This window comes from Neolamprologus brichardi, chromosome 23 (genome assembly GCF_056152115.1).
Source record: "Neolamprologus brichardi isolate AB-2024 chromosome 23, ASM5615211v1, whole genome shotgun sequence".
Lineage (NCBI taxonomy): Eukaryota > Metazoa > Chordata > Actinopteri > Cichliformes > Cichlidae > Neolamprologus > Neolamprologus brichardi.
Window position 1 is genome coordinate 1,571,985 of NC_142125.1, and position 16,912 is coordinate 1,588,896.

The following is a 16,912-nucleotide window of genomic DNA, read 5'->3' on the forward strand; positions in this document are numbered from 1 at the left end:
TGTTTATTTACCAGCTCGACATGTGCGAGCACGCTGCCTGCATATGGATCATATTTGCCTGACTACAAAGCACATTTGCCTATATTTCACAATTAGTTAACAGCTCGGGGATTAAGGGTAGATTTGACAGTGCGGTGCTGCAATCTGCTGTTGTGTCTCTTTAGCACTGAGAGGATCAGAGAAATAGCCAGCGAGCATCTGTTTCTGCACTTGTTTTATTTCTCTCTCCGGCTTTCTTTCCTTAATCTCCCTTCATGCATCTTTCTTGTCACCCCCCCCACCCGGAGAGCGAGAGCGGAAAGCAGTATCAATCACTGTTAACTGACTGACCACTGTCTGTTGGTGGTACTAAATGGATCCCCACAATTGAATAGAGGCCTAAGTGTGTGGTAAATGCTCTCAATGGGTAAATGAATTTGCGGGTTAACTCGCTCTAAGAGCGTTTCAATAAGGCAAAATAATAAAAACACCTACAGCACGTATTTTTCTTTTGATATATTAAAAACAAAGTCCAGCTGAAACTCTTAAGTCTCACATTCATCACCGCCGGCCCGGAGTACGGAAAGAAAGCAGCCGAGCGTAACCCAAACACAATCCAGCTTTATTTTCCTCATATAGATTTGACTGTACACAGTTCAGACCGTTACACAGAAGGCATAAATGAATAAATTCAGTGCTCTCTTTTACATCTTTTTCAAAGACACATGGCAATAATAAATAGCGCTCATGAAACAAGACGATCAACACGTTTTCAAACTGTACAAAATTTACAGCAATTAAGATGCAAAGTTTGGAGGCAACGCAGACTGAATGAAGCTGTCGTGGTCACATGTTTGTTATTTCACTGTAAAACTCAAACATTACACTGTAGTTAAGGTGCACTCGTCCTGGGGGTAACAGAAGTTTACTCATGGTTGATGTGAGTTATAGACTGCATCCCTTTTTTAACTGTCACATAATGAACAATTGTTTTACAGTAGCTCAGTAATTTAAAACGAATGTTTTACTATTCTTCTTTCAAAACTTTGTCCACGTTGCTTCCAACTGTCATTTTTAAGTGATAAATGAAATAATCAAATATGAGAGCTTCCTAAATTTGTTTTTTCTGTAACACATTTATTCTTCGTTGTATTGGAATTTAACCAACTCTAATACATCTAAATGTTTCCCCCGTGTTACACTTTATATCGTTTTAATTTATCAACCAAATAATTACGCTGTAATCTCGAGTTTCTCTGAATAGTGTCACCTTTTATTTCTTTATTTGCTTTCTGGTTTTGAAAACACTTGTTTTTCCCTCTTTTCCTTGTTTTTTTTAAACAAAAGAAGTACCCACATGACTTTGTTTCTCTTTTGAAGCAGAGATCAAATCTGAATGATGGTTCCTGCATGCTCAGCAGGTCAACAATCAGAAACACCGAATCGTTCCACCGTTTCAGTTGTTGTGGGTCTTTAAAGACGCAGCTGTGGGAAATGCATCGGCCCGGCAGTCGTGCCAGCGCTGACGCTAAAGCATCAGCCCTGAATGTGGGGGACTATCGGTAATCCCTCTGACATGCAGGCCGGGCGGTGGGAGAACAGGCTGACGACACATCTGGGGTCAGTAAGTAGGTTGATAGCAGGCGAAGCTGCACTGAGTAGATTACCAAGAGGCGCCTGGATCAGACCGAAGAAACTCAAGAGAGTTTTTATCTGCGTTCCTGCTTGTTAGCATTTCAAGTGTCAAATTTATGTTTGCTTTTCAACGTCTGCAAAAGAATCTGCATGTGCATACGAATGGATAAGATGCGGGGCGTGTTTAGCAGTTAGAACTGAATATTTCCAAACCGTACACATGTCTTGACTTTGCCTCGAACATATAATCTTTTTATTCCTGGCGAGTCTGTGTCTGAGATCATTTAATACTGACGGACGTCTGCTTCCAGACCAGCTTTTACACAGATGACAACAAGTCAAGCACCTATAAATATAGACGAGAGATCTGCTTTGTAGCAAACAGTGATCGCCCTCATTCACAGAGGGGAGACGTAAACTTCTAATGAACAGACAGACGGACAGAGGAAAGGACGGGCAGACCAACGGTCATCTATTTGCTAATAAGTTGTAAGTTTGAGCACTATGTTCAAAACAAAAAAGCATCAGCGTGGTTCAGAATCAACACTTGTGCCACTCTTTTTTTGTAAATTTCTCTCCCGATGAAACACTGTTTTTTGCCTTGTGCATACGTCTCTCCTCCTGTCCTCTGCTCCTGTTCCTGTCCACATGTGTAGAGAGGCGAGGAGAGTAAAGTGCATTGCCAATGTAAAGGCTCGGACGTGGCTGTACGGCAGTCCTGCTCGGTGTGGATGAGAAGCATGCAGGTGACTCCTGGGTTTCGTAGGGACTTTGATCTGGATTGTGTCGCCCTAATGTTGTGTGAGACGTTTCTCCCCTGTGAGCATTACTCCACCGATATATTTGAGATCCGGTCTCACTTTCAGAGAGTGAACGAACAAAATAAAGTGTAAAAAAGATCATGTGATGCAGAGTTGACTCATTCTGTGTGGAGGCGTTCTCGCTGCTTCTGCTCAGACTACATATCTCCGATGGCTACCTCACCAACTACGACTCCCTTCTCCTCTTCGCCCAACATCGCACCCGAAACATGGACCGTGGCGAGCGATAGAAAGAAATGTAAAAAGCCTTCTGAGTCCACTTTGATGTTTCCCCCACAGTACTTTTTTTTACCATGTCTGAGACTCAAAACTGGGAATGGTCCATCTCGTCCAGCCATGAGGCGGGGCTGGTGGGGAAGTCAGGGTATCCCGTACTGCTCCCTGTGGAGAGGTCTGAGGTCGGGCCTCCTGCCATGGCCCTCAGAGCCTGTCCCACGCCGCCCGGCCCCCCCTGCGCCACCAGGCTGTCCATGTTGAAGCTCAGGTTGTTGAGGAGAGGAGTGTGGCCGGGCAGAGAGGCGATGGAGGAGGGCGACTGGGGGAGACCGTAAGGGCTTCCCGCTCGGATGTCGTGGTAGGGCTGTCCCGCCGCGTCGACGGAGAAGCCGCCATTCAGCGTGTTGGTCACATCGCCGACGCTCCCGTAAAGCCCGTTGGCGTGGCCGAGATCTGACAGGACCTGGTCGTCTGTGGAGGAGAAACCGTCACTTAGGAGTGTAAAAACTTTGAGACATCAGCGGCGCCGTCACCTGCGCGAGCATTATACAGTTGTTATATTTCAATACGGTTAAGTGCTTTTACGAGTCAGATTTATCGTGGCGGATTTCACGGAGGTACAGTAAATGGACGAGTCACGCAAGTCTTTGAAACGCTTTTCAGTTCTCTTAGCGAGAAAGTGAGAAAGGATGCTCTCTCTGCTTCGTCTCTAACCGAGCGATTACTGCAGCACAAAATATTTGTTTCCATCTCGTCCCTCCCCTGAGTGGCTTCAATAACAACAACGCCCCAGAGCGCTTTCTCTCTAATTGACTAAAAGCCTCACATGCTTTATAGAGTTTCTGTCACCATGTTTTCATTTCTCATAAAAATAGCCTTCTTTGGCTTGAGGACTTTTATGACTACCAAAAACGGGGTGTGCGAACATTAAATAACATGGTGTGTCTAAAACGCCGTTCGCATCCCACTAAGGACCCTCTCTCTTTTCCAATAAGCTCCATCATGGTGACAAACAGAGGCAGGAGGATGCGTCAGCAGCCACAGGGACGTGTGACGGGAATGTGAAATGAGAATGCCATTTTGGATTTGCCCGACTGCGACGCCACGCGTTGATGAATGCTGGAAAACAAATGAAACGCCACAAAGACACTTCCAATTGCCGCGGCGCTCGTGTCATTTAGCAGCTTCTAGGCTCCCTCGATCCCATTAGCGCGGCAGCGTGACGGACAGTTCCCTGCAGGGATCTCACTTTTAAGCGATAAAAGCGGCGTACCTCTGAAGCTCAGCTCGCTGTCGCTGAGTCCTGCGTCGTCGGCTGAGCTCTCCTTCTCCACTTTAGTTCCTCCTCGGCTGCGTTTGACACTTTTATAAAACTGAGTCCAGCGATGGCGCCCAGCGTCTTTCTTCAGACGCTTTTCCTTCGCTCGCCGGTTCTGAAACCAAACCTGTGGAACATTTATCGTTAAGTGCAAATGAAATTATGAAACACTGGAAGACATCTGCAACGAATAATCAATGACAACAGGAAGGATACGCTCTCAGTCTGACTTCGGCCTCGGCCTTTGTTTGACGCAATGTAGCATCACTCTTTATAAATGTGTTTATTTGCAACCTGAGCTTTTAAATGAACAAATAAACTCATCAAATTTTAATTATCTCACAACAGTCGATACCAGAAATTTTAGGTAGGAAAACAAACGCATGAACACTAAAGTGAATATGTGAAAAAAATGTAAAACGTGATCTTTTTAGCTCTGAAACACTCTAAAATACTAAATATGTTCATTTAAATTTAAAATTCAAGTAAAATGCATGTGAATTATGTTGTTTACAAATATGCATTTGCTTTTTAACATTTGTATCAGCACTTGAGATCCTGGATTCAGCGAGTCGGCTTTCTCAGGGACCTGCAGGACATAGCCAAAACACTCTACCTGCACCACTCTCATGTCTAACCCCGTCTCCGATGACAGCTGCTCTCTGACGTGGCGTGCGGGCTTCGGCGAGTTTTTGTAGGCACTTTTGAGGGTCTCCAGCTGTTTGGCGGTGATGGTGGTCCTTGGTCTCTTGGTCCCCGCCTCTGAATCATCTGAAAACACCACACATGCGAGCGTGAGTGACTTCTTCACTGCCCTCAGGCCTTCACACTGAGCGTGTCTGTGCTCGGTGGAGTGAACGGTCATGTATAGAAGTGTATTATTGTCCTTGTGCATCTGTCCCACTCCCACAGCAGAGGACATAAATCTATTCACTGCCGGAGTGATTGGAACAGCACCATATAAGAGCATTGCTTCACTTTGCATAATCAATCAGAGATGCATGGACATCTGAGGAGAGAGAGAAGCAGCACACAGCCACAAACAAACAACAGATCCACCGGCAGGAGTCGTATTACCGTGAATACAACTTTATCCATGATTCATAGTGTTGTGATTCTGTGTAGTTAAGTGAAGTCATCAGCACTAAACCAGGTGGATAAAAACTGCTAAGACTTATTGAAACATATATTTCCAGTAAACGCTCGTCGTAGCCTAACAGTGAACACTCCTGCACACCTACCATTTTGTTTGGCGGCCTCGTAATCCACCTTGCACACCAGCCTCCCGTCTTCCATGAGGTAAAACTCGTCCCCGGTGGCCAGCTGTCTGCTGCACATGATGCAGGCGAAGCAGTGCAGGTGATAAACAAAGTCCTGCGCCTTCCGCACGACCTGTGTCGGCGGGATGCCCTGCTGACACGATGCACATTTTGTACCAAAACGTCTGCAGGAAAACACGAAGGAGAGCGAGAGAGACGCCATTAAAAAAAATTTGTAAAGCGCCGGCGGGGTGGATTGATGGAAAGAGTGCGAGCAGCTGAGATTAAAATTTCACACACTACATGACTATTTCTTCATCTGCAGCCAAGAATGATGGCACAGTGTCTGTATTAATAGGAACTCCAGCTGCTGAGGAGGGAAAAATCATCCCTGGAATGTGTTTCTGTTAACGGTGGATCTGCCAGCAGACTGATAGATGGACGGGATCAGTGCACTGTGTGCGTTTGAGCGTGCATCTGCATGTTTGCATGTTTATGCGATTGCAGATGAACTACTGACAGCTCTAGATGAGGAGGAGGAAGAGTAAAAAGAGAACAAGAAGAGGAGGAGGAGGAGGGGTCCTCACAGTAAAGACACCCTGAGGAGAACCAATAAAACACTGACTCAGGAGAGGCTTTAAATCACAACACAGACACACAAAAATAAAAAGAGCAAGGTGAGGCCTCCAAATCACCTCTGGGAAGCAAACACCAGCAAAGCTATGTGTATGTATTATTTAATGTGTGTGTGTGTGTGCGTTTGAACATGCTACAGCCCCCACCAGCGCTGCCCCCTGGGTCACCTAACACAGTTAGCTCCCAGTGAGACTCCGGAGCTCTTTAGGTCTCTTTCTAGCTTTGAGCATTAAAACCTTTCAAACATGATTTGGTAAAAAGCCCCAATATGCCGATCGTGTTCTGGATAAAAGTCAAACTCAATTTTCTCCTGCAATGCCTCAAACATCCAATTGTTGAAAGAATAAATGGCAACTAGACTGTGAAATAAAGGGGTTTTTAATCTGTAGAGCTGCCACTACACTGGGAATCAGGCAAACTGTGCTCATTATGAGGGCGACCAACATCACACATGTTCAGTCAGAACAAAGAGGAGAACAGAGCAGCGACCACCAAACAAACACCTGCAGCTGTCAGGTTTCTGTTCTTCATAAATTAGGGGAAAGTGGTGAATATGTATTATTAAATAATTAAAGGTAAAAAGACAAAGGTTGGCCTAATATACATGTATGGTACAATGTTATATTGTTAGCATTTTAACCGTGTTAGCAAACGGAAACCAGTCGGTTGCAATACTAATACACCGGAACTATTACAGGTCACAGTCGGATTTTTGTCAAGGAAATTGTAATATTTGTTAGTGCTGCTCTGGAGAAAGGCTGACACTGCTCACTCTGCAGGAAACAATCCACGCGGATGGTGAGGGGAGAAGCGCACTTACTTGAAGAAATCCTCCTTGCAGTAGACGCTTCCTGCCCGGGAGAAACATTTGTCCGCCAGCGGTGTCTGGCAGTCGGCGCACTTGAGGCACTTGGAGTGCCAGTGTCTGTCCAGCACCTTCAGGATGAACTTGTCCAGGATGTGCTGACTACAGCCTGCACACTGAGGGATCTCTGTGACGGAGACAAGAGCAGTCCCGCAGAGTTAACAGAGAAGCAAAGAGAAATAAGCGCTTTACGCGAGCCGAAGGGGCGTTCGTTTAGTTTTACCTTCACAAAAACAACAAAAAATGAAATTACATTCATGGTGACGGAGAATTGTTTCGCACATTAAAGTTTCCCCTAAATCTGCAAGCCTGTAGTTTAGTTTTAAAACCCGAATCAGACAATAAACTCGGGTTTCACTCATATTTCCGTGTAGATATAATAACAATGAAATCTGTTGGATGTTTATTTTCTAAAGGCCCGTCACTGCAACAAACACCGTGATGTATCATATCGGTTTAATTTTTTTAAATGTTATTTATTTTGCTTTTGTTTATATATTTATTTTTTATTTTATTACGACTTATTTTGATGTTGCTATCTCAGCTAAACAGCACAAAAAATATATAAATCGCGCGTATTTGTATTGTCCGTCTCTGTCCAAGGTGCTGAACTCGGAGCTGTTCGCTTGTAGGGCGAAAATAATTTTCTGACGAAATATTGATTTTTGTTTCTCTTAATTTCGTTAGCCAGATCTAGTTTGACCCTAATTAATCTCCTAATGATTTTATGGGAAGCATGGTGGCAACCAGTGTGAGAAGGTGAGGCGGTTTCTGGATGTAAATCAGGGTCAAGGGGAGATTAAATTTAATTTTTGTGAATGTAAAAAAAAAAAGAAAGGGAAAAAAGGTGTCTTGGCACACCACACGTGCTCATTCAGAGGCAGATATTAGCAATTAAATTTGGCGTCGATGATAAACTACAGGTAAGCTGCACATTTCAAGACATCTTAAAAAGCGAAATAAAATCAAAACATAATTTATTTAAAAACAAAAAGCGATTTTCTGTCAAAGTAGCACATTTCTAGAGATCAAACAGCATATTTTTTATATTTTAATATTTGTATTTGTAACATTTTTATTATTACAGTAACTCCTACTCCTTCTATTAAATTAAAGCAATGCTCCATAAACCAACATCACGTCAGCATTTGTCTTTAAAGACCTTTAGACTGTTTTTATTCTCTGCCTGTCTTTGTCACACATCTGCATGATGTTACACGATCAGAAAAAAACTGTAAAAAAAAAAAAAAAAAACATACTGAGAAAAAACAAGTGACCGGGGCCGGAAACCACCATGAAGCTAAGACACACATCACAACCTTTTTGCTGTGGAGAGAAAACATATCGGCCGTGAAATCATCTTACAATAACCGTGTAAGCGCCGGGTGCCTCATGCGTAATCCCCACACACAATACTGCGTGCAAAACCAAGCTCACTGACTCTGCACCGTGGAGGCGAGGACACGCACATTTTAGAGGGTTTTTTTTATGTACTACTCTTAGTACCTTTGGCATTTCTGTGATTTTAATTTTAATTTCAAGGAGGAGAAATAATAAAATCGTTTTATTTTCAGTATTCATTCGTTTATTTTGCGAAGAGTAAGAACAGATAACCTCATCGAAATATTCGGTCCTTATTACAGAAGCTTAAAAACAGTGCGCACACTGTTACACACAGAGGAACATTCCGGCACAGACGCAGCTTGGACTGGCTTTGTGTCTCCTCGGCGAGGTAATTCTCATAGAAAGGATAGAAGAAGGCAGTGAAATGATTATGAAGGGGTGGCCTGTGTGTCGGACGAGCATTTTAAATATCCAGAGATAAGTGGTGGGTGAAGCCGAGCGGGATGGCTTTGGAGAGAGAAGTGGTGCTGAAAGGAAAGCAGCACGATTCTTGGCAACGACAGGGCGTTCGCCATCCAGCTTCAGTGTGTGTGTGTGTGTGTGTGTGTGTGTGTGTGTGTGTGTGTGTGTGTGAGTGAGAGAGAGAGTAAACCTCGTGTATTCAGGTCTTCTTCATATCTTATTATCTGTTGCCACCACTCTTCACCACGTGCAGTCTCATCGCTTTGCTCATTTCACACAGCGGGTGAAACACACTTTCAGACTCTTAGCAGGAGTGTTGTTTAGAAGAAGAAACGAAAGGAGGAAGAAGAAGAAGAAGAAGTGCACTCTGGCAGCCGTCGGTTGTCAAGCGATTTGTGTTAATTAAACGTGAAGTAAACACTCTATATCAACGACTAATAGCCTGCAGGTTAAGGTGTGGGTGTAATTGCCCTGAGTCAGCAGAGGACTGTGTGTGTGATATAAAATGCTCACATATATTCTGCTTTGCTTTTATTCCTGAAATAATCCAGGTTTAAATCCAGGATGCCTGCTGGCTCTGCAGGGGGCTGAGTGGCAGGATCTTTATCCAATCTTTTAATCTGTCTCGATTTATAAAATTAAAGAGCATAAGCCCACCATATAGAGGCTCCCCCCCAATTGGTGAGGTTTAAATACTTCACTGAACAGGCTGGAAGTCTGAGATGACTCTTGTCATATTTCACCGTTGTTTATGTTTTTTTTAGTTAGATGGGAGAAATGTGAAAGATTACCCTCAATTTTGTTATATAGTTTTAGCCATTTGTTAACAGATTTCAACCTTTAATGTGTTTCTTTAAATGTGCATCATGAGTATTTTGAAAACAGAGCAGTCCAGTAATTTATCGACGTTATCCCGTTCTGTTGTGGATTATTTTTGACGTTACTCTATTAGACCCGCTCCATCTGTACATTGTTACTAACTGGCATATTAAATAATTAGGTCAGAACAGAAATGTATCCAGTTGCACTTGGACCTTGATTGTAAAAAAAAAAAAAAGAAAGAAAAGGTTTGGCACAGATTAACAGGAGAACAGATGTAAGGCATTTCTCGCCTTTGATGCTGGAAGGTAGAAAATACATCGATACATCGATAATTAACTACTGAATATCTGCCCTTATCCTCAATAATAATAATAATAATAATAATAATAATAATAATATTGATAATTTCACTTTTATTAGTGCTTAAATTGTAATAAATAAAAGTGTTTCAAGCTATTTAATTCGACCCAGTGATGAGTGTCAGTCAAAGTCAGTGTGTTTGTCTGATGGCTGATGACAACTGCGCCTGATCTCTTGACCATGCAGACTCTTTTACAAATTAACAGCTGGGAGGCTCCGTGTGAGCCCAGCAACCTGACGCGGGAAGTTAGAGGCCAAACTGGGGAATCATAAATGTTGCCTTTCACCAGAAATTATTTTTCACCCGGGACGAGTGAAAAATATCCCAGTTTGCGCTTCAGCCTAACGCAGAATACGTCTTCGCTGTGTGAGGCTGAAGATTAATTGGACATGCGGGGTGGCTGTGAGGCCGAGAAGCAGAATCGTCTATGAGGCGCTTTTGCACCGTGAAATAAAGACTAAGCGTGGCACATTAGTGGTGTACGTGACACACTAAGACTCCCCAATCTCGCTCGGGTTGCTGGAACTAAGCCCCTCTCCCTACAGTCAAATCCCCGCAGCACCGGTTGCGCTCGCCAACCAGTTTCCAGACTGAAGAACAGGAGAAAAAAAATGTCTTACGCTGCAGTGGCACTCCGAGAATCTCCGGTAAACTCTTCACAGGACTCTCTGTCGGTAGGACCGCCGCACTTTGCATCATCGTGATCCAAACCGGGAGACAAGCGCACGCACATACACCCGCAAAACGGTGGGCGCACTCCCCCGTCCTGTCTCGTGAAGAAAACAAACAATGATGCTGATGTTGTTGGGCCTTCGTGCGATTTGGAGGCTGATCTCTGTCGCTGTCCCGTCAAGCCTCTATTCCTGTTATTTTCCTATTCCCGGGATGGTGTCCGTGCTGTGCCGTGCCGTGTTGAGCTGTTTTGGAGCGGATCGGACAGGCTGCTTGGTCCATTCAGCGCTGCAGGGGCGGCGGGGCCTGACGTCACCACGGCAGAGGCTGACCGGGAGCCAATAGGAGAGCAGGAAGAGGAGGCCCCCCGAAGGCGGAAAGCATCCTCAATAGGTGTACAAGGAAGAAGGAGAAAGGAGAGGAGCAGGGGAGTCTTACATGCTATATGAGAAAGTCTCTGGAGAGGCGGGGCCTCGCTCCCGTGGAGACCATAAATAGCTCACTGCAGTGGCTTCCGGAGGGTCCCCGGGCAAGCAGGGCTCCTTTAGGAAAGGAGGAGAAGGGACCCGTGTTCCCAGGAAAATTAGAGTTCAGCTACATGTCATTTTACTTTAGAAATGATCCACGAAGCAATAAAAAAAGAAAGCGTGTCTGCTGTCCACGCAGATTTCCCTGCGGATCGTCCAGACTATGTTGTTTCTTCAGCACCCACGTCTGTGACCAAATGCGATGCAAAAATGTACTTTTATAGAATATCAGCAGGTGGGATGGCGGCATCAGTCAATTCAATGCAAGTAAACGCATTTTTCTTCATTTTTATTATTTGGTGATTGATTGATTGGCCCTATAATGTGCGCGTAGGCACCATCACACCTGAGAAGTATCCCTGTAATCTGAGATGTAATCTGAGGTCTTACTACAGCTAAGGGTGCAAAAAAAAGGAAAGAATAATAAATGAAGCCACACCACAGAAGGAATATTATTGGACACGTCTGAGTCACATTCACAGCACCGTCACCTGTAGCCCTTTCCCCGGCAGTGGCAGCTCCGTGCAGCTGCTCTCTCAGTGACAGGTAGGATTAGGAGTCTGGGCGCAGTCCTCCTGACACTGCTCATTTCAAACCCCATCGTCTGAGACTGCTCTCCCGGATAAGATATTCCCTCCGGAGGGCCGCTAGTTCAGGCTAGATGAACTCAATCTTCGCTTCCAATTTACTTCAAGCGTGGAAAGAAAAGCACACAGTGGCGCTTTGCCGCCGCGGTCCGCCTCCAAACCAGTGCAGGTTGTTTCCATCAACTCCGAGTCCGTCTGAGGGTCCCAGGTGACTGTTTGCAGCTCTCTCTCTCTCACACACACATCACATGTTCAACTAAAACAAAACCAGTAATTTTTCTTTATTTAAAAAAACAAACAATAAGTGAAAGCATTTCTTTTTAGTTTATTTACCACTTGGCTATTTTAGGTGAGGTTTTAGTTCAAGTGTATCAATTCGACGCATTTATACCCTTTAATATCCAACACATATTTGAGCTCTTCTGTGATGTGACTCAATATTTTGCACTAGCAATAGATCAAAACTAGCGGACTTTTTCATTTGGCTTTACAAATATCAGAAAAAAGGGAGAACAAGCTCTGGCAAAGTCAATTTAAGTCGTCATATTATGCGTATTTCCCCCCTTTTTGCCCATAAACTGCTTCTATCTCTGTTTATTATTTATTTATTATTTATTTTTTATAGCCACCCTATGGTGTTTGGACCCACAATCCCCTTCGCCTGTACGCGTGGCGTTTCCAGATATAATTTAGTAAAATGAAAACGGGCATCAGGATGATTAAAAGGCAGACTGGGATATTACAGGAATTTTATCCGTCCATCCATCAGTAACGTGCACGTGTGGCGAGGGGATCATATGGTCTCACTTTATTTTCATTATACACTTTTCCCCTCAAGATCATTCAATTTATTCGACTATTCAATTACTCTGATTGTTGGAATCGAGGCCCTTTAGCTGTCCTAGAAAACAATGCAGATAAAATGCTCTTAAACTGTCAGCAAAGGGCAACACAATTAGAATAATTGACGGATGCAAATGCAGCGAGAGAGAAGATACGAGCGCGCACATCTGGTTTAGTGGGACAGTAAATGATGAGGTGCGTTTTTCATCTTTAAATGAGATGGCAGAGCAACGTGGCTATTAGTGACTAAAGGATGTGCAAAACAATCCGCATTTGGGGGGGAATCGTTTTGCATTTTACAAATATATGTATGCTGCAAATAACAGTTAAAAATAATAGTAATTAAAGTGTGAAATTACAGAGAAGATATATTTAATGTTATTATCCAAGAGGACTCAAACGGCTCTGTTAAATTCGCCCGGGCAGTCAAATGAAGTTTAATTTGTAAACATTTTTAACACAAATCAGTAAAGATGTTTTTCTGTTTTTATGATACATATTTCGAAGGAGGTTATTTATCTAAATGAATGTAATCTTGAGAGGAGGCAGCTCTCGGACAATAACTCAAACAGAGGGCGACTCCTTTGCCACCGCCGTTGACCCGAGCACCTCTAATTAGATCTAATATTTCAGTGGATGAGTTCATTGTCACCAAAGCGCAAATCTGCGATTCACAGATCCATCTTAGTGAGAGCAGAGAGTCACAATATCTTATGTGATCAGGCTTTCATGGAGCGGGATGAAAAGCTGCAGCAGGCCTGGTTCATAACGAGCCACAACAGAAAAAGCTTCATCTGAGTGTTTATTATTTTTGCGCGTTTAAATGTATTATTTGAATGTTGGTCACACAAACCAAAGTGGACGTCAGCTGAGCACATTAGCAAATTTGCCTTGCAATGATGATAACACGGTTCAGAGCACAAATTCAGCCTGGGTACGATCAAATTCATGCAGAGACTGCGAGCAGAACAAACGCGTTATGTTTCCCTTCATGCAACACTTACACTTTACAAGTGCGTAAATGGATTCTCCACTTCCAAGACGAATTACAGCCCAGCGCATCGCGCAGACCTACCTGGCTGTCTGTCTCCTCTCTGCTCTCCCTCCTCCTCCTCGCCTTCTTCTTCTCCTCCTCCATACCGCCGAGGCTCGTTTCAGCCAGAGCTCGCAGGGAAACTGCAGCAGTCAGTCCACACTTTCTCCGCCGTCCACCCGCAAAACAACATCAGGTAGCAGTGGCACCGTGTCCCCGCGCATTTGGTCCGAAAGCAGGAAAGGAACAGAGAGAGGGAGAGAGGCAGAAAGCGAGGGGGAAACCTTAGGAGAGAGCTCGGAGGAGAAAATTAAATTGCACTTGGGGGGCAAATTCTATTAGGGAATAGTTATTGTCTCCTGACAGCTCCTGTCCATTTGGGTAATTAGTAGAAGAGATTGGTTGAACAAACGAAATCTATTCCCGTCAGAAATGATATTTTCCAATTCCCTGATTGAACCTGACCCTGTCGCGCTAAGGCGAGGCGGTAATAGGCTCGTTTGACTCGAATAACTACAACAGTTTAAGCCTGCGCGAAGGATTTCATTTGGATGTTGCTTTACTTTCACACTGATAAGATTTAATTGAAACACTATTAATATTATTTATTTATGACAAGATAAAGACACACAAACAGGAGGATTCAGCAGGATCTCCCTTTAACTGAAATGTAGTTAAATTATCCAGTTTCAGTGATGCACTGGCACCTGCCCAAGGTGCTGGCCTGTCTGAATGCTGCCCGTCGTGCTGGAATAGACTCACGAACTTCATTAGATAAGCGTGGAAAGCAAATGGATATAAGGATGAATGAAAGCTGAGACCTGGAGCTTAAGCTGCTCTCGCAAACCAGAGTGCAAACAATAATCTGGATTCAGGTGAAACCTCCTGATGCAAAAATGATGTTAATGTGTGATTAGCAGAAGTCCAGAGCTGCAAAAACACATTAACAGCTCCTATAAGATCACAGCTCCTCTGCAGCTCCTGTGGTTTTCTCTGCATTCTGAATTAGTTCGCATTTTCACCGTTCATGGGCCACACACAGCTCACACAGCATTTAAAATACTGATTTTGACCAACATTACTGAATGAAACCATTCTTTTAAATTTCAACAAATAAAACCTAAAACAAAATAAAATGCATTTACTCCAGTGTTGTATTTTGATATTTCTATTTAAGATAACTATTAAAATCTGATTATTTTACTGCAGATGACCGATCATAACAAACTACTCAATACAAACGTGTGAAGGCATCCACAACCTACAGATTTCCACAGAAAGCCAGTGTTGCATCTTTGATGCTCGCTGAAAGGAGCAGTGTTGGCTGAGTGAGTGAAAGCAGCGTGACTGACAAGTGTTGGCTCTTCTCCAACTTCATTATCCAAGCACTTCCTGTAAGCTATATGCTAACTCTGGAGGGGAAGGGGTGGGGGCGAAACAGGAGCAGAGCCCCGTTTCCCAAAATCATCTATAAGGTGTCATTGTAAAGAAGTACAATGGGAACAAGATGATCCCGGCTTAACAATGTTTTTGGGAAACTGAGCCCAGATCAGCAGAAGTGAAGGTCGGGGTTGTGTTGTAATGATGCGGTGACGTGAACTCACAATTTTAAGTCCTGAAAGTTAAATTATGAGATTAAACAAGCACGAAGCAGTGAAAGTGATTATACTGGAGGAATTTAAAAGTAGTTACTTAAAATGATATAAAACCCACGTCTGCATTATTAATGTGGAAGGAATCACAAATGAATTCGAATAAGACAAACGCATCAACTGGGTGTATTCCACAGTTTCATCTGGTGTAACTGTGGTTGGCTGGTTATGCTGGGTGTGCTGGTTATGCTGGGTGTGCTGGGTGTGCTGGTTGTGCTGGTTGTGCTGGTTCGGGGTCTTTGGGAGCGAAACAAAAACGTATAATCTGTGCTCATTCATCAGCCATTAATTTGAGTGAACTGACAGAAGTAGAAGTTATTGCATGAACTGCAAACCTCGGTACAGGCTGCATGAACACTCACTGAGATGTTTGCAGATCTCGGCAGATGAGCGTCCACATGAAAGGGGGAGGGGCTGCAGCAGACAAATGAGATGGGTCTGACCCTGCGTGACTCCTGCGTTTAAAAGGCTGCATGTTTAAAACCCGAAAGGGGATCTGGCTTAGTTAGGATGCAATGTATACCAATACCATATATTAACCTCTTTTTCATAATTTATTCACCCCACTCCACCCCCGCACCCGCATTCTCCCTCTACCCACAGCAGGAAGCTTTATAGTATTATTAAAGTCAGAAAGAGAGATGACAGAAAAATGCATCAAGCCCCTCCTGCATTTTAATATCAATACCGGCGGGGTAATAAACATCGAGGCAGAGAGCGCACAGGAGACGAGTGACTATAAAACTCTGCATTGTCTAATTTATGGAAGACAGCAACAGGGCAGGAAGGTGAGGTTTTTACCCTTCAGTCAGTGGTTTCATAACACAACTTTGTCTCAGTTCAAAGCATCAGTTTTAGACAAAACACACAAAAAAGTTTAGAAGAAAGTAATCAGCTCGTGTTACTCCAAGAAGATATACGGTGACAAGGTATGCAGGCAAAGCTACGCCATGACGGTGTCACCTTAAGCTCAATTTGCAGTTTGTGTGGTTGCTTTTATGAGCATTTGTCGTCTTTGACCTTGGAAACACAAACAGATTTGTAACAACATTGTAAACTGAACAAACGGATGTTTTCAGATGTTGGTGGACTGTGGAAACCTTCCTGTAACAGAAGTCAAAGAAAAACATGTAGATGAGTGAAAACACAACAACTGCAGCTTAATCTGTAGGGATTTATGTTTCCTTCCAGTCTGTGTGCGAAAGAAGTGATTATTTCTGAGCTTTTTTTTAATGCGATTTATTCTTTTCAGTGTTAAATATGAAACTCGAGGATAGACAACATGGACAAACACTAACAGCTGGAGTAATCCACTGACAGTGTTGGTCAATTTACTTGAAAAAAGTAATCAGTAACTAATTACTGATTACTTCCCCCCAAAAGTAATCCCGTTACTTTACTGATTACTTATTTTCAAAAGTAATTAATTACTTAGTTACTTAGTTACTTTTTAAAAACACGATTTACAACCTGAATAGGTGATAAAGTGATAGATCTTTCAGCCCAATTCTACTTTTTCTGCATAATCATCATACAAAATGTAATCAAATGGAAAAGTCTCTTTTTAAAACTTGTTTTATTAGTTTTAATCTTTTAACTTTATGCATCAAGCAAAAATTTAATTATCTGCAACATTCTCTGACTGGAAGAAATTTGTTTAACATTTAAACCTATTTTCTGCACATTCCAGCACATAAAATAAAATATTTTGTGTGTTTACACTCAGTCTTTCAAATAGATGCAAGTAAAACACAGCAGAAAATAAATAAAGTCAAAGACTAGCGGTCCTGTTGCTCTATTTTCACCTGTAAAGCAGGAGTGGGGTAGGCGGAGGGTTACCCTGGTGCAGGTGTGCAGCGGTCAGTGGAAGAATCCGCGAG

The 16,912-nt window shown here is 43.2% G+C and overlaps 1 protein-coding gene across 1 annotated transcript; it reads right to left on the reverse strand.

The window, feature by feature from the left end:
• Positions 1-580: 580 nt before the first annotated feature.
• Positions 581-10,632, reverse strand: lhx4 (LIM homeobox 4). The gene is made up of 6 exons (XM_006803267.3): positions 10,339-10,632; positions 6,685-6,856; positions 5,211-5,413; positions 4,586-4,740; positions 3,925-4,096; positions 581-3,122 (listed from the first exon to the last, which is right to left on the reverse strand). The coding sequence occupies exons 1-6, from the start codon at positions 10,415-10,417 to the stop codon at positions 2,740-2,742; spliced, it is 1,164 nt and encodes a 387-aa protein (XP_006803330.2). The 5' UTR covers positions 10,418-10,632; the 3' UTR covers positions 581-2,739.
• Between the last annotated feature and the right edge of the window lie 6,280 nt (positions 10,633-16,912).

Excerpts from the sequence above, each read along its gene's own strand:
- lhx4 (XM_006803267.3), bottom strand. The coding sequence starts at position 10,417 with ATGATGCAAAGTGCGGCGGTCCTACCGACAGAGAGTCCTGTGAAGAGT. Across the intron at positions 5,414-6,684 it reads TGCAAGGAGGATTTCTTCAA|ACGTTTTGGTACAAAATGTG; the intron begins GTAAGTGCGCTT and ends GTTTTCCTGCAG. Across the intron at positions 4,741-5,210 it reads CGAGGCCGCCAAACAAAATG|ATGATTCAGAGGCGGGGACC; the intron begins GTAGGTGTGCAG and ends TGGTGTTTTCAG.